The sequence below is a fragment of the Lolium rigidum genome, chromosome 1 (assembly GCF_022539505.1).
Source record: "Lolium rigidum isolate FL_2022 chromosome 1, APGP_CSIRO_Lrig_0.1, whole genome shotgun sequence".
Taxonomy (NCBI): Eukaryota; Viridiplantae; Streptophyta; class Magnoliopsida; order Poales; family Poaceae; genus Lolium; species Lolium rigidum.
This window is the reverse complement of record NC_061508.1, coordinates 29,297,639-29,321,230: the sequence shown is the minus strand read 5'-3', so window position 1 is coordinate 29,321,230 and position 23,592 is coordinate 29,297,639. Positions and strand designations below refer to the sequence as shown.

The 23,592-nt window shown below is 50.2% G+C and overlaps 1 protein-coding gene across 2 annotated transcripts; it reads right to left on the bottom strand.

Moving 5' to 3' along the window:
• Positions 1–20,064: 20,064 nt before the first annotated feature.
• LOC124685137 (2-oxoglutarate-dependent dioxygenase 11-like) lies at positions 20,065–22,292 on the bottom strand. Of its 2 annotated transcripts, none has more exons than XM_047219457.1 (4): positions 21,964–22,292; positions 21,633–21,892; positions 20,520–20,847; positions 20,065–20,388 (listed from the first exon to the last, which is right to left on the bottom strand). In XM_047219457.1, the coding sequence occupies exons 1-4, from the start codon at positions 22,198–22,200 to the stop codon at positions 20,146–20,148; spliced, it is 1,068 nt and encodes a 355-aa protein (XP_047075413.1). In that variant the 5' UTR covers positions 22,201–22,292; the 3' UTR covers positions 20,065–20,145. The 2 variants fall into 2 exon arrangements, with proteins under 2 accessions (XP_047075413.1, XP_047075414.1); XM_047219458.1 differs by having other exon boundaries at positions 20,247–20,365.
• Between the last annotated feature and the right edge of the window lie 1,300 nt (positions 22,293–23,592).

Below are 23,592 nucleotides of genomic sequence, written 5' to 3'. Positions count from 1 at the left end.
CGACATGTTCCCGCGCCGCGCCCCGTTTGTGGAGCGCACGGCCGGAGCTGGAGCTGGAGGGGCTGCGCCGCCTGCGACCGGAGTCGGCGGGCCCGCGCCCGACGTCGTGGTGCTGGAGAGCACCCCGGAAGGGACGGCTCCCACCGGGCCGGCTGCTTCGACCGCGCCGCCTCCGGCTTCGGAGCCGACGAGGAGGGAGCCGACCGGGAAGGAACCGGCGAGGGAGGAGCCAGCGCGCTCGAAGGACGCCGACTCCCGGGCGCTGGTGAGGACAGAGGGTCCAGCGGGCCCGTCTGAGGGCCTTCATGTGGCTAAGGGTTCCCGGCTGGTGGCTGTGCCGTCCGCCTCCGACTCCAGCTTCGGCTCGGCTGGAACTATGGAGAAGGCATGGCATCAGGCGAACTCCTGCGAGATTATCAGCCGGGAGGGGCAGCCTGGCAAGGCGCCCATGAAGATGCTTTTCTCCGGCTATCGCGCCAGCCTCAAGACCAAGGCCGCTGAGACCCTTGCCCAGCTGGCGACGCTGGAGGATGCCGAGAAGGTGTGTTTTCTTTTCTTTTGCAATTTTGTTGTTATCCTGGTAGCCCTCCGAGACGTGGGCCGACTGCTTGGAGCCGGTCCGGGTTTCGTCTAAGCAACTGATTCTTTCAGACGGTTGAGGAGCGGCGCACCTTCTTGTACAACCAGGTGGTGACCAGCTACCACAAGGCCAAGATCGAGCGAGCCGGCTTGCCTCGCGAGCTGGAGGCTGTCAAGGGTGAGGCCTTCTTTCTTTTGACTTGCTTTTTCTGTTGAATTTCTTTTTTACTGACGGCTCATTTTTGCCGGCTTGCAGCTGAAGCCGCCCGGATCCCACAGCTGGAGTCGGACCTCCGGGTTGCCCGCGCTCAATGCGTCACGAGCGAGGAGGCGAACCGGGCCGCAGCCGCCAAGCTGAAGGTGGCTGACGGGGAGCTGAAGCGGCTGCGCCAGCTTGAGGCTAACCACCTTAAGGAGCTTGCCGCCCTCAAGAAGGACGGGGAGGAGAAGCTGGCGGAGCTGAGCCGGCGGCTGGACGAGGTGGAGAAGCAGCGGCTTGCGCTTCGCGAAGAGGTGACCACCAAGTTCAACGAGCTATCGGCCACCGCCAAGCGGTGGTTGGAGGAACTTAGCGCGCTCGACCGCGGCTTGGCGGGTGAGTCTTTAGTCTTATGCCTTCCCCTTTGCCGGCTTTCGGCCGTCGGCTGCCGGCTTAGGTTGGCAGCCGGCGGCAGAAACTTGATTTTTTCGATATCCATCTTCAGGCTGGGGGCAGTCGGTTCTTGCCGGCTGCCGCCAGGCTTACTTTAGAGCTTCAGAATCTCCATCTTCGGGCTGGGGGCAGTCGGTTCTTGCCGGCTGCCGCCAGGCTTTTTTCTTTTTTACTTCGAAATCTCCATCTTCGGGCTGGGGGCAGTCGGTTCGTGCCGGCTGCCGCCAGGCTTACTTTAGAGCTTCGGAATCTCCATCTTCGGGCTGGGGGCAGTCGGTTCTTCCCGGCTGCCGCCAGGCTTACTTTAGGACTTCGAAAATTTGCATTTTTCAGCTTATTTCGGCTTTGACAGCTCCTGACATGTTTTTCTTCCTTGCAGCGTCCTTCCCTGAGGCGCAGGAGGAGGCGTTAGCGGCTGTTGGCAGGGCGCGGGAGGAGCGCCGGCAGGCCACTGGGGAGCAGAGCTCCGACTGCTTCACCATGGACGACTATCTGACGTCCATCGCCGCCCGCGTGGAGCCGGTCACCAAGCTTGGCTGGGAGCTGCGGAAGGCGGCGGAGGAGCTGATCCGGCTGCTTTGGCCGACGGAGATGCTGCCACAAGACCTCTCCAACCTCATCTCTCGGGCCGGAGAGGGCTCCCGACCGCTTCCTCGGACCGGAAGGAGTCGGCCACGCGCGCTGGAGCCGACATGGCACTGTCTTTCGTGCTCTCCTGGTATAACGAGGTTAGCCTCGACCAGTTGGAGTACCGGCGCGCCGACGTGGAGGACAAGCTCCCGGCGGAGAACAAGGCTGCTCGGCTTGCCCGTGCCTGCGCCATTGCCGATTTCGTCGACAAGGCCATCTTCATCGCGGACCCAAATCCGCCGTCTGACGACGAGGAGGAGGAGGCTGAGGACGAGGAGGCGGACGACGTGCCCGAGGATGACCCGGCAGCCGGCTCTGCTGACGCCCCTCCGGCTGGTCCTGATCCAGCCGATGCTTAGCTTGTACTCGTTATCTTATGCTTTTGCAAGACAATTTATTAAATCCCCGGGATGCCGGGTGCATATGTAAGACAATATTATTATCCTTTTATTAAGGCACACTTTAATGTGTTTGTTAATCATTTGTGTGCCGGGTTGCTTTCTTTCGACTTGTTCGCTTTTTCCTATCCGCCCCACTCTTTGGCTGTGCTCTTGCCGGTCGTACGTCCGACTTGCGATCCGTCGCCGGATCAAGAGCGGGCCGCTGAGGGAGGCCGACGAGTACTTCAGTCGAACGAGCTGAATTCGGCAATCCGGCACTTTTATGAAAATTTGCAAGTCAACTCGCTTTTACTCTTTCCCTTAGTCGTTTTCGCGTGCCGGCTCCCTAGGCCTTACTCCCGCCAGCCGGACAGCCGGGTTGCGGTCTGTAGCTGGATCGGAAGCCGGCTGTCGGAAACCGGATCACGTTACTGAGCCGGCCGCGTGAAAGGGTTCAAGCCAATTGGCGAAACGAAGTAGAGTATGCGAAACACTTGTCGGAAACGGCGCTCTTGGCGCATGCTTTTCATAGCTTACAAAAGGGATACAAGGGATACATACATTCCTCCTCTCATGTGTAAAATGGTCGAAGCAACCTGACATTCCAGGGACGTTTAGTCTCTTCGTCAGTTTTGCTTGCCTTGTTCTTTTTGGCCTCTTGGGCATCTATGAGATAGTAGGAGTCATTGCCTACTGCCTTGCTCACGATGAAGGGACCCTCCCATGGGGATGCTAGTTTATGCTGTCCGGCTGTCCGTTGGATCAGCCGGAGCACTAGGTCTCCTTCTCGGAATGCTAAGGTCTTGACCTTCCGGCTGTGGTAGCGACGGAGGCTTTGCTGGTATACGGTTGACCTGGACTCGGCCATCAGCCGGACCTCTTCAACCAGGTCGACTCCATCTTCGCGAGCCTCTTTCGCTTCAGCTTCTGTGTAGAGCTTGATTCTTGGCGCGTCGTGCTCGATATCAGTCGGCAGGACGGCTTCGGCCCCGTATACGAGGAAGAAGGGTGTGAAGCCGACTGAGCGGTTTGGCGTCGTGCGCGAGCTCCACGAGCACGGCTGGGCAGCTCTTCAATCCAGCAGCCGGCTGAGCGCTCAAGCGGCTCCACCAGCCGGGGCCGGATGCCGGCTAGGATCAAGCCATTAGCCTTCTCCACTTGGCCGTTGGTTTCCGGGTGCGCCACGGACGATAGGTCCATCCGGATCCCCATCTCTCCGCAGTAGCGTTTGAAGATGCCTTCGGCGAAGTTGCTGCCATTGTCGGTGATGATGCTATGCGGGTAGCCATATCTCACGATTATTTCCTTGAGGAATGTGACGGCTGTGGAGCCGTCCAGCTTCTTGATTGGCTTGGCTTCGATCCACTTAGTGAACTTGTCAATCATCACCAAGAGATGAGTCATGCCGCCTCGGGCTGTTTTGAATGGGCCCACCATATCCAAGCCCCATACAGCAAATGGCCAAGTAATGGGGATGGTCTTCAAGGCGGAAGCCGGCGTCTGCCTTTGCTTAGCGAAGCGTTGGCAGCCGTTGCACTTCTTCACCAGTTCTTCTGCGTCTCTGAGCGCAGTCGGCCAGTAAAATCCGTGCCGGAAGGCTTTGGCCACTATGGCTCGGGAGGAGGCGTGGTGGCCGCACTCGCCCTGATGGATTTCCCTTAGGAGTTCAATCCCTTCAGCCGGCTCGACGCACCGCTGGAGCACCCCACTTACGCTGCGTTTGTACAGCTCGTGGTTGATGATTGTATAGGCCTTGGCCCTTCTCTCAATCTGCCTGGCCCGGACTCCGTCATCGAGCAGCACACCGTCGGTGAGGTAGGAGAGGAATTCTTGTGCCCATGAAGGTACGCATCTTATCTCGAATACGCTGACCAACGGGGTCTCCCGCGTGGGAGCTTCCGGCTTCGACCGCATGGTCGCCGGGTTCGGCTTGCTAGCCGGCGGGTTCGGCTTGCTAGCCCCCGAGTGTGGCGATGAAGCCCCGGGTTGGACCGAGAAGTCCCCGGGTTCGGCGTGGTAGCCGGCGGGTTCGGCTTGTTAGCCCCCGACTTGGGCGATGAAGCCCCGGGTTCGGCTGAGCAGCCCCCGGGTCAGCCGGCACGAATATTGAATCCGAATCCGGTGACGGTATGATGGACGGCTTCTTGATAACCGCCAAGGCGATGCCCGGCGGAATGGCTTGCCGGGTTGAACCAATCTTGGACAAGGCGTCAGCCGCCTCGTTGTTTGCCCGTGGCACATGGTGGAATTCGCAGCCGTCGAAGAAGCCGGATAGCTGCTGGACGTGGAAGCGGTATGAGGCCATGTTGGCGTCCTTCGTGTCCCAGTCGCCAGATGCTTGCTGTATGACCAAGTCGGAGTCGCCGAAGCATAGTATGCGACGCACGCCAATCTCCTTGGCCAGCTTCAGCCCATGAATGAGCGCTTCATACTCCGCCACGTTGTTGGATGCGGCGAAGTGGATCTGCAGGACGTAGTCCAGTCGGTCTCCCTTGGGAGAGGTGATGACGATGCCGGCTCCCAAGCCGTTGCGCATCTTTGAGCCGTCAAAGTGCATCTTCCAATGCGTGGAATCCGGCACAGGCGGCAGGTATTGCATCTCAGCCCAGTCGACGAAGAAGTCCGCGAGGATCTGCGACTTGATGGCTGTGCGTGGCTCGTAGAGGATGGTGTGGGCGGCTAGCTCCAGGGCCCACTTGGCGACCCGGCCGTTGGCATCCTTGCTGCCGATGATTTCCGCCAGAGGCGCTGTGGCAACCACCCTGATGGGATGTTCTTGGAAGTAGTGCTTGAGCTTCTTGGCTGCCATGTAGACACCGTAGGTGACCTTCTGGTAGTGGGGGTAGTTTTGCTTCGACTGGGAGAGCACTTCGCTGAGGTAATAGACTGGGCGCTGGACCAGCTGCTCTCGTTTTCGGCTTCTTTGCGCTCCACCACCAGGACAACGCTAACCACTCGGTTGGTGGCTGCGATGTACAACAGCATCGGCTCCATTGAACCCGGCGTTGCAAGGATTGGCGCGGTTGAGAGCACGCGCTTTAAGTCACGGAAGGCTTCATCCGCCTGCGGTGACCAGACGAACTTGTCCGCCTTCTTCATTAATTGGTACAAGGGCAGTGCCTTCTCCCCCAGCCGGCTGACGAAGCGGCTCAAGGAAGCCAGGCAGCCAGTGAACTTCTGGACGTCCTTGAGGCACTGCGGCAACTCCATCTTCTCAATGGCACTGATCTTCTCCGGGTTGGCTTCGATTCCTCGCTGAGAGACGAGGTAGCCCAGGAGTTGGCCGGCTGGCACGCCGAATGTGCACTTGGCCGGGTTGAGCTTCATCCGGAATCTTCGCAGATTGGTGAAGGTTTCTCTCGGGTCATCAAGGAGGGTAGGCATCTCCTTGGTTTTTACAACGACATCATCCACATATGCGTGAACGTTTCGCCGATTTGATCCTGCAAACACTTTTGCATGCACCTTTGGTAGGTGGCGCCTGCATTTTTCAAGCCGAATGGCATAGTCGTGTAGCAATAAGCCCCGTACGGGGTAATGAACGAAGTCTTTATTTGATCATCCGGATTCAAAGGAATCTGGTGGTAGCCTGAATAGGCATCTAGAAAAGACAACAATTCACGGCCGGCGAGTCGAGTCTATGACTTGATCTATGCGCGGCAGGGGAAGGGGTCCTTCGGGCACGCCTTGTTGAGGCTGGTGTAGTCGATACACATGCGCCGGGAGCCGTTCTTCTTCAAAACCAGGACCGGGTTTGCCAACCAGTCCGGGTGCAGCACTTCCATGATGAAGCCGGCTGCCAGCAGCCGGGCGATTTCTTCACCGATGGCCTTCCTTCGTTCTTCGGCGAAGCGCCTGAGAGGCTGCTTCACCGGCTTGGCGTCGGGCCGGACGTGGAGGTGGTGCTCAGCCAACTCCCTCGGCACACCCGGCATGTCTCTTGGAGTCCATGCGAAGATGTCCCGATTCTCACGGAGGAAGCTGGTGAGCTCGCTTTCCTATTTCTTGCTCAAGCCGGCACCGATGGTGACGTACTTGTCCGGCTGCGCCGGGTCCAGCAGGATCTTCTTGGTGTTGTCGGCCGGCTGGAAGTGGGTCGTCCCAGCCGGGTTGCCTGCAGCCGGCATGTCTGTCTGCGCGGCCTTGGCGAGGGCGACGGCATCGTGGATGAGCTGCTTCTCGGTGGCGATGACCAGCGTCTGGGCCATCTTGGAGCTCTGCGTGGTGCAGTCCATGGAGCGGCGATAGTCGCCGGCTATGGTGATGACCCCCTTTGGGCCAGGCAGCTTCATCTTCAGGTACCCATAGTGGGGCACCGCCATGAACTTGGTCAGGGCCGGCCTGCCCAGGAGCGCATGGTAGGGACTCACGAGGTCCACCACCTCGAACTCGATTCTCTCGGTGCGGAAGTGATCCGGCTTCCCGAACATCACCTCCAGCGTGATCCGGCCGATCGGCTGGCAGCAGTGGCCTGGCACGATGCCATGGAAGACGGTGGGGGTGGGGCGCAACTCGGCCTCCTGGATGCCCAGCTTGCGGGCGGTGTCGCGGGAGAGGATGTTGATGCTGCTGCCGCCGTCGATGAGGACGCGCGAAAATCGCACGCTGCGCCGAGTCGTGCCGATGGTGGGGTCGAGGACCATGGCGTAGCTGCCCGGCTTCGGCAGGACAGCCGGTGTGTCCAGGCGATCAAAGGTGATGGCCTGCTCTGACCAGTTTAGGTACTGGGGGACCGGCGGTATGACCGCGTTGACCTCGAGGGAACGGCTCTGCTGGCTCGTCTTGTCCTCGGGCTCGGAGGTGAAGATGATGTAGGTGGCATCTTCGGCCAGATATCGGCCATGCTGTACTTGGTTAGCCTCGTGGTGCTCGAGGTTGGTGTTCTCTGCGCCGCCTTGACCACCCGGCCCGCCGGCTGGAGGAGGCGGGGGTGGAGGGGGGAGGGGTTCGCCGCTTGTCAGCCGCTTCATGAAGTGGCAGTCGCGGGTGGTGTGGTTGGAGGGGCTCTTGCCGCTGTGGTACTTGCACGGCGAGTCGAGCATCTGCTCGAAGGTGTACTTCGGCTTCCATTGCCGGTATGTTTGCTTCTGGCGGCGGCTGCCGCCTGCCGCGTTGTCCGACACGGCTGCCACATGGGCGGAACCGTACCGGCGGTCCGGCTGGTCGCTGTGACGCTTGCCGCGGTAGTTGTCCCGCCGGCTGCCATGCGAGCCGCCTTCGGCCGGCTTGTGCTCAGCCGGCTTGTTGTTGTCCCGTCTTGCTGGGGCCGGTGAAATGTCAGCCGGCGCCTTGCCGGCTTCCTCCGCCAGCGCGTACTTGTCTGCGATGACCATCAAGGCGGCCATCGTCTTGGGCTCGCTGCGGCGAAGCTTGTGCCACAGCATGGTGTTAGGCCGGCAGCCTCCCATGAAGAAGCTGATGGCTTGCATCTCGTGCACGCCCTCACAGGAGTTGCGCATCTCGCACCAGCGCGTTAGGTACGCGCGATCCGTCTCGTCCGGGCCCTGCTTGCACATCTCAAGCTGTTGAGGGCGACCCGGCCGGCGATAGGTGCCGGTGAAGTTGCTGATGAAGGCGGCCTCGAAGTCCAACCAGCCGTTTATGCTGCCGGCTGGCAGGTTGTTGAGCCATGTGCGGGCGGAGCCGAGCAGCATGAGGGGGGAGTAGCGCACAGCCCAGCGCTTGTTGCCCTTGGCGATGCCGACTGCCGTGGAGTAGTCCAGCAGCCAGTCTTCCGGCTTGGCGGTGCCGTCGTACTTGGGGGTGTCGCGCGGGAGCTGGAAGCCGTCGACCATGGGCTCGTTGAGGATCCGGGGCCCGAAGCACTTTGGGCCGGCTGGCCCTTCTTCTTCCGCGATGCGGGATTGAACCAGCCGGTCGAGGCGGTCCCGAGCGTCTGTTGGCTCGATGCGCGGGCCCAGCCGGGAGTGGGCCGGCTGGCGAGCGCCGCTGGCTTCTGGAGCCGGCCGGTGAGGGCGTCGAGGCTCGGAGTCTTGCTCCTGGTTCCGGCTTGGTGGGGCCCGGCTGCGGCTGCTGCCGCCGCCTGGATGGTGGCTCGGCCGGCTGGAGGTGGCGTGCGTGGCGCGGGAGTCGTTGCGCCGGCTTGGTGCTGGGGAGGCGGACTCGGCCGTGTCCCTGGCATTGCCTGCGGCACCACGAGCGTGAGGAGCTCTAGGGTCTCGGGCGTACCTGGGGTCTTTCGACTGCTTGTTGGCAGCCTTCACCAACTCAGTCACCCGCGCAGTCTGGCGGCGTAACTCTTCGCCTTCGAGGCGGTGCAGCTCTTCTGCGGCGGCTTCGGCCGCAAGCATGTTCTTGTCGGGGGTGTTGTAGATGGGCAGCTCCATGGATGGAGCCGGCTCGTCCGCGCCGTCGCGGTCGATCTCGGCGCCTAGGTCGCGGCCTCTGCGGCGGATCTGGCCGGCTCGGGCTGGGGTTGTCGCCGCCCGGGGTGAGGCCGTGGGCGCGGTTGTACTCGCGCTGGGTGATGTCCCACTGGCGCTTAGCAGCAGCCAGCTCCTCGGTCTGCTTGAGGAGGAGCACGCGGTGCGCCTCCAGGTCTGCCTCAACGGCGGCGGCGTCGGCGCCGGTGCCGGTGGTGAGCGGAGTACTCAGCTTTGCCCGGACTTGCTCCAGCCGGGATGGTGGTGGTGGCGCCTTTGCGCCTGATGCGGACGCGTGCCCGCCGACGTCGCGCTCCAGGTCGGGGCCGCGGACGCGCGTGGACTTGGAGGGGAACTCCTCGCCAGCCATCATGACTTGCACGACGGCGGGGCTGGCGGGGGCGCTGCTGCCGGCTCGCGGAGGAGGGCTAGCGCAGCGCAGCACCTGCCGCGGGTAGCGCGGTGGTGCGACGGTGGCGATGTAGACGTCGAAACCGCCGAAGGAGACGACGCTGCCGCCGGCTGGGAAGGGCCGGTCGGCGAGCGGCCGGCGTTGTCGCCGACGCAGTCGAGGGAGCCGAATCTCCAGATCAAGCCTGAAGCGACTCGCTCACCGGTGGTGATGGTGAGGCCCGTCCGGATGAAGACACCGGCCGAGGATGCTGAAGGCCCCACGGTGGGCGCCAAATGTCGTGGTATCGTCACGGCATATGCCATAGGGTGGCTAATCGAAGGGGCTCCTGAGAGATCTCACGGCGGTATCCGGAAGCGGGTATGGGCACGAGCGACACGGCGACGTACCCAGGTTCGAGGCCCTCCGATGGAGGTAAAACCTCTACTCCTGCTAGAGTGTATAAGATGTCACACAGTACAATGGTGCTCCTAGAGCTGTGTCCGGCTGCTCCTGGGAGGCTAAGGGAGACGATGGTCTCTCTCACAGGGCAGCGCTAAGGGTGGAATGAAGTAAGAATGATCGATCGTCCCCCGCACGAGGGGGTAGCCCAGCTTATATAGGCGCTGGCACTTTACATATGAGTCCCTATAGTCTACCGGCCGGCTTGGCCGGCTCCGGCTTCCGCTCCTTCCCGAGGCGTTGACGTCATGGAGCCGTTGAGGCGTAGTGGCCTGTCCCGTCCGCCAGAGGAGGTCAGCGGTATGGCGAGGAGGAGTCTCTGTCGCCATCATGCCCTGTAGCCGATACGGACTGTCGTAGGCGATGATGGCCTGTCCGGCGCGTGGCACTGCTGCTCTACAGTGCCCCGCGCTTTACGGAAGATGAAGTCAGCGTGGACTTTGGGAACCCGGATCACCAACCCGGTTCCTTCCAGTGCAAGACTCGCCAGCCTCGAGTCGGTCTGAGGTACAGACCCCCAGTCGGATATGGCTTGTAGAAGCCGGCCCAACTACAGCATTGGCGGCCGTAGCCAGGCCGACTAGGACCTAGAGCCAGCCGGCTTCCCGACCAGCCGGCCACGGCGCCAGCCGGCTGCTCCTCAGCCGGCCTTTGCCGCGAGCCGGCCAGTGGTCAGCCGGTTGCTCCGCGTCCATTGCCCTACCCGGGGTCTTCCCCCCGACAATTGTAAGTGTTCATTATTTACGTCTTCTTTATACAATTTTTTATTATCTTTTCTGAATAGATACCGATTCCTAAATTTGACAGGTTATTTTGTCTTCTCGATCATTTTGGCATCTCATGTGTTTGAAAATTTGAAGTTTCCCTGGATGAGCTCTTGTTACTGTTCTGGTTTCGACCAACGAAAGTATCAAGGATTTAACATTCCTCAGCTAAACAAACTCAGGTACTACTTTTTAATTTGTGTGGCGGAATGCCATTTCTAAAAAGAACTTGTCATGGAGTGGAAAATAAAATAAACAAGTAAATGAGTTGACTGAACCCTAAAAAGTATCGTTCCATAATACAAGCTGATTTAGCAAACTAAAACAGATTCTAAAAAAGGCTTGCATATTATGGGGCGGAGGTACCATTAATCTAAAAATAAGTTCAAAAATAAGGACCAACTCGCCGGAAAATCAAATCTGATCCCGGGTGCATATGCACCCGGTATTTATAAAACATATTTCCAAACCGTAAAAAAATTAGGAAAAAAATTTAGCATGTAGAGGGACATGTTCTATGTGTGCACGTAAATTTTCACCTAAAACCAACATTTTTTGTACCCTGTGTAAAAAAGGCAAATAATGCCTCAAAAAATAGACTATTTTAGCACCTAAGATTTGTCTTTTTTGCACAAGGCATGAAACATATCCGTTTTTGCTGAAACAACTTTATAAGCATGTAACATGTCAAGGTATACACAAAGAATTTTTATTTGTATTTTTCTAACATTTTTAAATATATTTAATATGCGTTTCAAATAAAGGGTGCATATGCACCCGGGTGTAGAAACACCCTCGCTTACTTTACAAGTTATTATGACAAAGGAGGGCATCTGTTTGCCATACGCCCTAGGGCCCCCAACCTCTCAGGAACGGCCCTGGACAAGACACATGATGTGCAATTCCTTGTGATTGGAAGAAAGCATTGAGATTAACATACTCTCCTCCCCAATCGGATTGGATTGTAAGAATTTTGCGATCAAGCTTCCGTTCAACAAGTTTTTGAAAATTCACAAAGGCAGGAAATACATCAGATTTCTTCTTGAACAAATAAAGCCAACTAAATTTACTATAATCATCATAAAGCTTACATAGTAATCATGACGACCAACATAAGTAGGTGCAGATCTCCATACATTAGTAAACACTAATTATAGGGGAGCCATGGAAACGCTGGTGGAAATAGGATATGGAAGCTGATGACTCTTAGCTTGCTGACATGGATCACAAATAGATACTATGCCTGAATGCCTAACACAAGGAACTTTATTCTTTCTAATAATCTATTATATACTAAAAGTAAAATACAGATGAAAAAGAAGCCACCACGTTTATCCACATAAGCTTAAAATATATGATTCATCGATCTTTTTATTAACGGTGAGATTTTAAAGCCTAAAAGTTTTACACAAAAACTGTCACGTATAATCATGTTATAGACCAACATACATGGACACGTCCGCGCCTAAGACTAAAATATTAAAAAAAATACGTGGCTCTGGAAAAGAACATGAAACGTCTCAAATCCGTCCGCACCTAAGACTAAAAGATAAAATAAAATACGTGGCTCTGGAAAAGAACATGAAACGTCTCAAATCTGGCATCGTACAAAAAAAGCTAAAAGTAAACATCCAGACGTACACTTGAGTCAAGAAAAGAAATTTCATACAGTAGCTTCCCTACCTATTATTGGGCATTCGTATACAAGTAAGATTCTAGCCCAATCCCGTAATTCTTTTTTTTGGTGCATATGCGAACCATAGGAAAGCCCGGTGCCCTTCATCCATAAAAATTACTATTCCGTCCGTTTAATAAAGATGGTCTAACTCTTTCTAAATATAGATGTATTAAAATTATGTATAGATATATATTTAAATTAAAATAAAATTTAGACATCCTTTGTTAGACGGGGAGAGTACAAAACTACTCTTGCTAAGCTAATCATTAATTATGTATTGAGAGATAGTATAAAATAAAAAATATATGTGTATGTAACAGAGTATATTGATGCACACGTAGTACACAACTAAACAACCAATATCAATTTAAGTATTCCCTCCGGCCAATAAAACATATTAATATTTGCATAAAGAGAGTACCGTAAGACAGGTGGATGCTTTTGTTCATATTCGCGATCATATACGTGTACTATTAAATTATCGTTCAGTTATTTTTGACACTTGAAAATGGTGCCCTCTCATTTTTAAGGGCCGTGTATGTTTTTTAACTAGGTAAGAAGTATAAATAGATATACTCTGCGGTCATCGATACGGTAAAGCCTTTCGGCTATACTTTCCTTTTGGGCCGATTTATGGGTCTGGCAAGCGATCTATCGGTCGACATGCCAATTTATCGGTTGATATGCAGATTCGTGAACATTGGCTTATGTATATAAGACTTTAGAACTTTTAGTGCTCTATTGTGAGGCCGGATGAGGAGCACTCTAATATATAGTTTTTGTATGTCATATTTTAAAAATAGTGCGTAAACCAACAATGTACAAAAAAAAGTTGTTTCATAAATATTCGATTGATAAAATTGATTAACCCGCCATTATTAAATTAATCTATAATCTGAGATCGATGAAACAACAAACAATAAACGATATCTTGGGCATTGCTTTTAAAATAATTTCTATCATACAAAAAGGGGGCAAATAGGAGAAAAATTTGTATACAAACAAACACAAAATAGCACTTTCGATACACTCAAAATGATGCCCTCGCTTTCGACCGATCTAATGGGACATCTTTATAGCTGACTAATACGTAGGTCCTCCTAAATAAGTATCAATTCACATCCATACGTGAGCACCATGTTAAATGTTAGCCTATATTAAATGCATGCAAAGGATAATAATATCCATGCACTAAAATTCTCACAAAAATTAAACGAAACATTGGAACACCAATCACGTAGACTATCTTATAAGTAGACGGCAACCGATAAATCATCATACCATACCTAAACGATACCACACCCAATATATCATCTTGATATTATAAAAATAACTATGATGATTTTTTGGCAAGCAAAATATGACGAAGTATGCATTATTTATCCCTACAGTATTCCAAGGTTTATTGATAGAAGGTAAATTATATGGGATTTGCAATTGAATTGATGTCCATAACTATTGTAAAAACCATTTTCAAGTGAAAGAGAAATGTTAAACGGTGCAAGGAGGAAAAGTCTTGACGCATCATAGTTATGCATGTGCATACACACAAGAACGTGTGTAACATGTTTGTTAACAGAAGATGTCACCGAAAAGCTTGACTGAATTGTTAATAGGATTAGAATCAAAGAAAGAATATAGAAGACACCCAATTAAAAATCAAAAGCTACTTTGCACCATAAATAGCTTACTTAGATATGAGGAAGTATGCATGGTTTATCCCTACAGTATTCCGAGGTTTATTGCTCTAAGGTAAACTAGACGGGATTTGAATTGAGTTGATGTCCATAACTATTGTAAGAATCATTTTAAAATGAAAGAGATGTTAAATGGTGCAAGGAGGAGAAGTCTTGGCGGTTCATAGTTATGCATGTGCGTACACACAAGAGAACGTGTGTAACATGTTTGTTAACCGAAGACGTCACCGAAAAGGTTGGCTGAATTATTAATAGGATTAGAATCAAAGAAAGAATATAGAAGACACCAAATTTAAAATAAAAAACTACTTTGCACCATAAATAGCTTAATTAATATTATTTAATAAACAATACCGAATTCATAGTGAGGTAACTTTAATTTTACATTTAGATATAATATCACATACATATAATACATATGACCATTAGTGTGATATTATTGAAAATGGCATTGCAATGATTCAATACAGAGTAAAGACGATTAAAGATTATAGATATGTGATATTTTATTTGAATAGTGTCTTTGGTAGCTACTAAACCATACAATACCATACCACACCATTACATAATATTGATATACATGACTATACATAATTTTAAATCATACACTTAATAATTTAAAAGTAAGGATGTTGCCCTCGCATTTGCGAGGGCCACTGTGCTAGTTTGCCTAACAATAGCTAAGGATGGATGACCAAAACGACTATGCCACTTCTGTTGAGATGGCTTGATGGCAACGAATGCATGCTTCTGAAACAGAGTGGAGGACACCAATGATGATATTAATGGGTAAAGCCCGCCAACGCATCACCCTCTATGAACTATTTTCCGTGTGACATGATCCTTGATCAAAAAGAAGAAAGGATTAAATTCTATGAATACACGGTTATCATATGTGAAACGATGAATGGATAGCAAATTTTTGGATGCATTGGGAACATGAAGAATATTGCGAAGGCGAAAATTTTGAACATGTTACGAACTATTGAATGACCAATGTGGGAAATCTCCATACCTTGCCCACTTGCGGTGTTGACCTTGTCATAGCCCTTGTGTGTGTCACGGACCGGTCAAATTGTTGAGTTCGCCAGTAATGTGGTGTGTAGCCCCGGTATCAGAGTACCATTTGGTGTCCACACCATAAGCATTGACCTCCTTATCACCATAGGAATTATCATCACCACCTTCGAAATGCCACCAACAATCCTTGGCAACATGACCTTCCTTGTTGCAAATTTGGCACGTGACATTGACCCATGGCATAGTGCGCCTGCGGCCACGTCCACGACCCCGGCCCCCTCCTGGAGGTGCACGCCCATCACGTCGACCTTGGCGAGGAGGACGATCATCACGGCGGTCGTCACGCCGATCATCACGGCGCTCATCACGGCGATCTCCACAGTCACCGCAGAATTTTTCGCTTTAGTTTTGACGGCGTTGACGAGAAGCAAGGTTGGCGGTGGTGTCAAACTCTGCAGCGGCAGAGCCATGGAGCATCTCTTGGCACTCGTCATAGGCCTGAATCTGAGCATAAAGGGAACTCAGAGAGATTGGAGTGGCGACCACCCCGAGTGCAGCAACACGAGCATCATATCCACCTCCAAGGCCAGCGAGAATATACAAAACATGCTCCCTGGCCGCGATGGGTTCTCCAGCAGCAGCAAGCTCATCAACAAAGCCGTGCATCTTGGTGAAAAATGCTGCAGTAGAGAGTTGAAGTTTCTTGGTTTTGCCAACGCGATCCGAAGGTTCGTGACCTTGCTGATGCTTTGCGAGGCAAACATCTCCTTGATCGCCTGCCAGACTCCGGCGGCGTGCTCTATCGGATGAACATGAGGAAGGACTTCGGCGGAGAGCGATTGAAGGAGGTATCCGAGGACGATTTGATTCCGGGAAATCCATGTGTTGTAGGCGGGGTTGGGCGTCTTCTTGGCAGCCTTGTTCGTGGCTGGATCAGCTGCTGTGACGACCAGCATCTCTTCAGGAGCAGCATCAGACCCATCAAGGAGTCCATACGCGCGTGCTCCACGGATCGGTGGCAGGACCTGGGCGCACCACGAGGTGTAGTTTTTCCGCGTAAGTATGTCTGAAGGCGGAGTCCCAAGGTAGAGGTCCGAGCTGGTGGATGATGAGGCCACGGCGCGGAGTGGAGGTGGGTGGTGAGCGACGACAGAGAGAAAACGATATGGGTTTAGCGACAGAAAATCTCGGCGAAAGAAGCGGCTCTGATACCATGAAAGATTTCGTACGATCAGGTAGATTCGTTCTACTCGGACAAAACGTCCCGAGCCTCATCATCTCATATTTATGCAAGGCATTTTGCGGTGCAGGCTTGTACAAGGAGTATTAAACGAGTCCTATACAAATACTTGTACAAGCTAGTATTGTTTCTAACACACATCACCAGCCTGAGCCAGTTAGACGAGAATGGCTGCCACATGCTGATTGAGGACGGGTTCCTCCGGGTGCAAGACCGGCAGCAGAAGTTGCCGGTGAAGGTCAAGCGAGAGGCCATCCAAACTCGACAACTCTTGACCACACCAATGATTTTGCTCTCGGGTTGAATTAAACTCTGGTTGGCAAGCTCATTGAAACACTTATCTCCAACCTCGTACATTGTATATCTGCCTTCTTTATAAATAAATCCTTCGGCAATCCATCTCCATATAAGTTCCTTCTTCTAAATAATATCATCTTCCAGATATATACTTAAAGAGAGTAGAGAAGTTCTAAGACGCAGATGAAGATCAAAGCAACTGAGTGATATTGTCTTCATCATTCCTTCAACACTAGGATTTGTTTCAAGTGCATGACCTATTGAAACTTTCACTTAATCACATTCATCTTCTGTATTTTCTCTGTTAGCCGTCAAGACAGATATTGCAGTGATTGTCAAAGGTCGTAACCCATCAAAAAAAATCAAGATTTCATCTAAAACATCTTTAAGGTGTGAAAGGAAATCTTCTTCGGATCTGAATAGTCTTCTATAGAAAATTTGCCTTGAGTGGGGAAAACCTCTCCAAAAAAGAGACGAAACTACCACAAACGTTGGCCAACAAAACTTCAGTATATCCAAGAGTGTTTACATTCTATGCAAATCTTCTTCAGTATATCTAGTTGAGGGGGGGGAGTCCATTCTACAATATGCAGATGATACATTCTTTTCATGGAACATGACATTCAAAAGGTGGTCAATATGAAATTAATTCTATGCATATTTGAGCAATTATCAGGTCTTAAAATTAACTTTCATAAAAGTAAAATTTTCTGTTTTGGAAAGGCTAAAAACCATGAGGACTAGTATAAGCAAATCTTTGGTTGTGAAGCTGGTTCTCTTCCCTTTAGTTATTTGGGTATTCCAATATATTACAGAAAACTTCTCACCAAGGAATGAAATCCAGTGGAGAACCGCTTTGAGCGAAAGTTAGGTTGCTGGCAAAGCAAGTTACTCTCATATAGAGACATACTAATGCTTATTAATTTCGTTCTTACTACTCTACCGATGTTTATGTTATCTTTTTTAGAAATACCTAAAGGGGTAAGAAAAAGATTAGATTTCTATAGGTCAAGATTCTTTTGGCAGAATGATGAGCATAAGCGTAAAAATCGGCTCACTAAATGGAACATTATTTGTCGACCTAAAAACCAAGGGGGTCTCGGTGTGGAGGTGTTAGATATCAAAAATAAATGCTTACTCAGTAAGTGGTTGTTTAAGCTTTTAAATGAGGAAGGGGTTTGGCAGGAGCTGCTGCATAACAAATATCTTCGAACTCAAACTCTGCCACAAGTGATAGCTAAACCCACTGACTCTCCTTTTTGGAAAGGACTTATGGGAGTTAAAGACAAATTTTTTCTGAGGTTCCTTTAAAGTTGGAAATGGTAAAAGAACTCGCTTTTGGGAGGACATATGGTTAGGTGATAGACCTTTAGCTGAACAATACCCTTCATTATATAGCATTGTATTCCAGAGAAACGTTCCGGTATCGGATGTCTTAACAGGTAATTCACTGAATATCGAATTCAGGAGGACTTTATTGAATGATAGAATTGAGGTTTGGCTAATATTACTCCATCGCTTAATTACGGTGAACTTGTCGGATGATCAAGATGTTTTTGTTTGGAAGTTAACATCTTCTGGCCTTTTTTCGGTTAAATCCATGTATGCGGATATGATGAACGGTCATACGGTTTTCTTACATAGATATATTTGGAAAATAAAGGTACCACTGAAGATTAGGATCTTCATGTGGTTTCTCTACAATAAGGTGATTCTTACGAAGGATAATCTTGCTAAAAGAAACTGAAATGGATGTAAAAAGTGTGTATTCTGTGATGCTAATGAATCAATAAACCATTTATTTTTTTATTGTCCCTTGGCAAAGCTTATTTGGAGAACCATTCAATATACTTTTAATGTTCCTCCACCAGATAATGTTACAAATATGTTTGGAAATTGGTTAAATGGAGTGGAGAAAACAAATACGTACATGTATTTGTGCTTTTATGTGGGCTGTTTGGAATTGTCGTAATGATATGGTTTTTAACAAAATCACAAACTCTCATTTTCTACACGTTATCCGAATGGTTACATATTGGATCAACGAGTGGTCTTATCTTCTACTGGAGTCTTAACATGCACGTATGGATTCTGGGTGTACCGTTTGAAGACGGTCGCTCGGGATATCTACAACCAGGGTGGCTCGCAGCTCACTAGAAGATTACAACATGCATAAGAGTCACATCCTTTTTATTTTTCTATGGTTAATTTTTATGTACACCTTGTGTGATCCATGAGTTGTATGAATCTTGAATTTTGAAACGATGAAATAAACAGCTGTGTGCATCGATTGATGCAGAGGCTGGGGAGATACCCCATTTCGAAAAAGAAAAAAAAAGTGTTTACACAACGTGGAGGATTAACAATTGAAGCGACAAAAATTTAGCCGACGGTTTTAAGATGTATTTTATAGGCCGATATAACAATCCGTAGCGAGCCTCCCTCCACTTGTCTGAATTTAGCATCACTTTTATATGAATTTGGATCGGAATATAACATCCCATGCTTCCACACTCCATATATCACCAACTACGATAAATTATCTGCAGATGATTTAAGAGTGATATTAGTGTGGCCATTCCGTAAAGAGTATCCAACTAAGATTATCTGTAGTGTTTTATTCACGACTTCACGTGTGTTTATATGGCACTTTACGAAAAACGGAGAGACAATCAACAGTCGAAATATTTGGCTAGACCAAAATAATAATACACAGAGTCCTGACTCTAGGTCCCGACTGGTAGTATAACCAAAAGCTCACAAACTTCTGGAGAAAGCATACTATATCATCTTCAGGGTCTGACTTTCGTGTTATGAGAGGATGTACCAAACAAAGAGTTCCAATACCTTTGGTTTGATCTCTTATTTTTATACGAGGTGTGTGATGCAAGATTTCGATGCGAAGTACAATTAAGAGCCTATAAAATATGTCTACAACAAAAGGTTTTCTTAGGGCTCTTGTACGAGAGGTGGTCTAAGGAGATCAGCTCCTACCCTCAGCCACGGGCACCGCCGCCGCTGGTTCCATTACCCTCCGCGAGCCGCTTCGGTGGTTGGAGGGTGGGGGAACCTCGGATCAGATGAGAGGTGCCCGTAGGGTCTTTGAGTTCTTCGCCTCGAGTGTAGGGGTATTGGCGGCTATGAGAGTTAAGGTCCCTTTGCCCGCCCCAAATCGGTGTTCTTTCTCGGATGAGCATTGACGGGCTGGAGTTTGAAGTCGATCATCAGGTATTAGGTCTGTCATGATAAGCGTCTGTTGATGTCGCAGCATACTGGTGTCCTTAAGTTTCGCCTCCGTCCAATGAAGCTTAGCAGGTACAACTTTGTTAGGGAACTTCTGAGTTTGATGTCTCATGTGTATGTTTAGTCGGAGCTGGGATTATCTCTAGGTCTTTCTTGGTACTATCTTCTCTTGGACAACGATCTCTGGAAATCATGGTCGTCGGCATCTTCTTTTGTACGTCGATGGCTTTCTAGCCATTGCTTTTGTAAGAGTTTGGGGTTTTCAAGTTTTTTTTCCGACACTAGCTTTGCTACACCGGAGACATAGAGTTGGCATCGAGCTTTGCTCACAACGTGTTATCGAGGAATGCAAAAGAAAGAGAGTGCCGAACTTTTCACGTACTTGTGTTTTATTTATGTTTCTTGCAACGATTTTCGTCTAAGGGCTGGTTTCAGATAATATATGGTCCCATACCTTTTTTCGCAAAAAAGAGCCAATAAATATAGAAGCGATTAAGTGAGTCAAAACATTTTTCCACAACAATTTAATTATTATTATGGAACTAGATTAAAGATTTCAAACGATTCAGATTAAAACTATCTCAACCAACTCGTGGTTTTGCATTCCTATAGTTATAGATTAAAGACCGAAAGTCAATGCGTGGCATGTAACAACATATGAAACAAACTCAATACAATGGTGGTACAAAATTACAGGAGTTTATGCATAAAACCACCTCGTGCATTGAGTTATATCTTCACTGTGTCGATAACCATTGCTCCTTGAGAAAAGCGTCCGTAGAACCCAGCAAGGTAATCCTTGACCTTGACCTTCCTATACAATGCTGGTTTATTCTCATCTACCAGTTGAGCTGCTGGCTCGATTTCTCTCTCAGGATCAACAGAGTAGAATAGGGCCACTGACAGCCTCTCACTATCAGCATTTGTCATGACCCTATGCACAGGGCTCCTAAAAATTCCATTGCTTATTATCTGTGCCGCAAACCTTTCAATTAGATCAACCAAGAGCTTGGGATGTAATTACAAAAAGTCTATAACTCCTTTCATGTTCGAAGTTAACATGTGCGAATTTTATTATCATATTAAAACATATGACATTTTACCTCAGTTTGATCTCCTATGTTGACCAGCAGGGTGCGAGGCACGATCGGTACATCGAACCAGATGCCATCTTTCAGGACTTGTAGCCCACCGACGCTTTCATCGACCATGAGAATAGAAAGAACGGTTCCGTCAGAGTGTGGCTTCAGGCCGAACACGAGCTCGGGCTTTGAGCACTCAGGGTAGTAGCTGAATCTAGCGTGGGTGTCAGCTTTCTCTCCAAGCTGGTCAACCAAGTAGTCGTCATCAAGCTCCAGCAGCTTAGCCATTGCCAGCAGGAGACTGTACTTAAGTCCCCTGCATTTGGTGGTGAACTCGTGGAGAAGGTCCCTGCAAAAACTCGAACAATATATGGGTTGATATCCTTCAACAAATCCTTGCTCAAGGTATGCAGAGTGACTCTAACTTCCACTAAAGTTTCATAAAATATTTGTAAATGTTAGTCATTTCGGTAGAAATGGAAATATTTGGTTTTCGGTTGAGATATTTCAGTATAACACATGAATTCAAATTCCTCAAGCTTTTTTTGGACTTAACTCATAGTCAAGTGAATATGTTTTTTGCCCTCAGCCGGAATGCAAACCAAAATTACTAAAACCCAATTATTTCAGACGTGGTGAGATATTTCCGAAGCCAAAATTCAAAACCACTTTGATCGTCACGTTAGCGTCGATGATCCTTGAAAGAATCCTCGCTCGCAGATTGGCTCTCACTTTCTTTGAAAATTTACGAATTCCGTCGTTTCAGCACATAGGGAAGTGTATTTTCTTTTCAGGTAAGATATTTTGGCCATTTTGGTAGTACAAGCAGATTCAAATAAATTTTAATCTTATGGACAAAATTCCCCACTACCCGGTTGGACTATAATAAATTTCAAGTAAATTATGTTTGCTGTCCGGCCGCAATGCAACCTGAATTTGCTGAAATTCAGTGATTTTAGTTGTGGCCGAGATGTTTCAGAAAATTGAAAACCACTTCACTCATTGCAATATCGAAAACCACTTCACTCATTGCAATATTGCCTGGAGTTCTGTTTTGCATTTCCAATTGGGATTGCTAATAAGTTGTTTTGGAAGGCACATGCACGAACCAAGCTGTGTGGTGGATGTGCTTACCTGAAGTTTTGGGGATGCGCTGGCCACAGTGTGAGGCTCCGCTCGTCCTCCGGTTCCACCTTGAGGTACAGGCGGTCGGACCAGTCGAGGACCTGGTCCGGCGAGCTCACCCGGTCGGTCCCGTACCCCTGGAGCTGGAACCGCTCGCCACCGATCAGGTTGGTGTATATCTGCTTCTCTTCGGCCGGTCGCCGGAAGAAGTCTCTCGACGCGGCCATCATGCCGTCCATCACGTCGGCGCCTACGCCATGGTTACTGACCTGCAGGGCAGGGCATGATACGGCTCGACATGGCCTGATCGATCTTGCACCAAAATGGGCGAGAACGTTACCAGGAAGAGGCCCCAAGACTCGAGCGCCGACCGGAGCTTTGCCGCCTCGTCGACAGCGGCGCCAGAACCGTCCTGCTGGAAAAGCCGGCCGAGATCGATGACAGGGACCGGCGCCGTGGCCGTCTCATGGTCGTGGTCGTGGTGCCCACGCGCGACGAACCTGGCGGGAACGTCCTGCGCGCCTACTGCGAGGTCCTGCACCGTCGTGGTCGGTCTAGCTCCTCCCGTGCTTTCCATGGCAGTGTGCGACGCTGTTCGTGGTGGCCTATCTTTCTTTCAGTAGACGCCTAGCCGATCGACTAGGGACACGTTGCATTTCGGCTATCCTGATAGTGCCCACTTGCTATTTCCGAGCCGCCGTTCTGTGTTGCGTGGTATGATCGGATCGGGTTGGGAGTACAATTCAAGTAGCTCACGGCGGGAGCGCGTCCGGCCGTCGTCGGCTGTACGTGTAAGGCGCGCGCAACGTCCTTAGCTAGCACGACGGCGTTCGTCTACTGCTGGTTATTTTCTCGAAACACAGACGATCACAAAAACTTACATGTGCGTACAAGGAAAGCCCAGCAAACTTGGCCGGAGTACACCAGGAAATTCATGCACGAAATTATCTAGAACTGGACTAATATGGCAACAAAAAAATCGTAATTAAAAAATCATTTACTTTTTCTTATGCAGCATCAAAGAAAATATTACCAAATATACCTACACTAACGGGTCAAACCCGATTTAACAAATCCGTGCCCCAATCAAGATACCACATCGGTTGGTCAGAATGCATGATGCCCATGCTTCTTGGTGCCCCAATTGAGCTTCCTAGATAAAATCATTCAAAGAAAATACTCAACGGACATTAAAAAAAATTATCATAACAAAACACACATTAAAAAAATAGATGATTGAAAACTCAAAAAAAAAATGATTGAAAAAGAAAACGGCGCGGCAAGACGGCGCAGGGTTACTAGCTGATCACGCCATACTCCTACCTCACTACCTGGGTCGTTCGTGGCTTGTAAATACTCAACGGTTCCTTGGTCTCCACGTACCCAAACGTCCGACGGTCGTCATTGTAGCCTGCGATATCAATATTAGTCACCCGCGTCCCCCGATTCGTCTCAGTGATCTCCACCACGCCGCGCTTCGCCTCCCCGGTGTTGTTGATCGGAGTGTGCCTGTACAAGACACAGCCTCGTTCATCCGACGACCACTCCCATGTCAGGACGTGCTCGCCATGGACGAACAGCGGCCAGGTGAGACGCCGTATCCTTGTGCTCGGCGACTGCGTTGGCGTGCTCACCTGCACGATGTACCAGCAGCTCCACCGAATATGTTGTCGTCCCCCTCTCGCACCCTCCATGACCCACACCTCTGTCTTGTCCATCGTCGACGAGACACGGCTAAACACGATACCTAGCCTCCCCTGCACCTCTGCTAGGTGCCAGCGGCCGTCGTTCTTGGAGTTGGACAGCACAGACGGCAGCGACGTAATGGATGTCACGCGTTCATCCTGGAGATCGAACACCATAACCTTCTCAGTGCCCTCCGGTGCCGCCCAGTAGGTCGCGCCGTCGACGCTGACAACGCCGTAGCTGAGCTCGCACTTAGCTTCAGGTCCGGCCGGCACATCCCGCC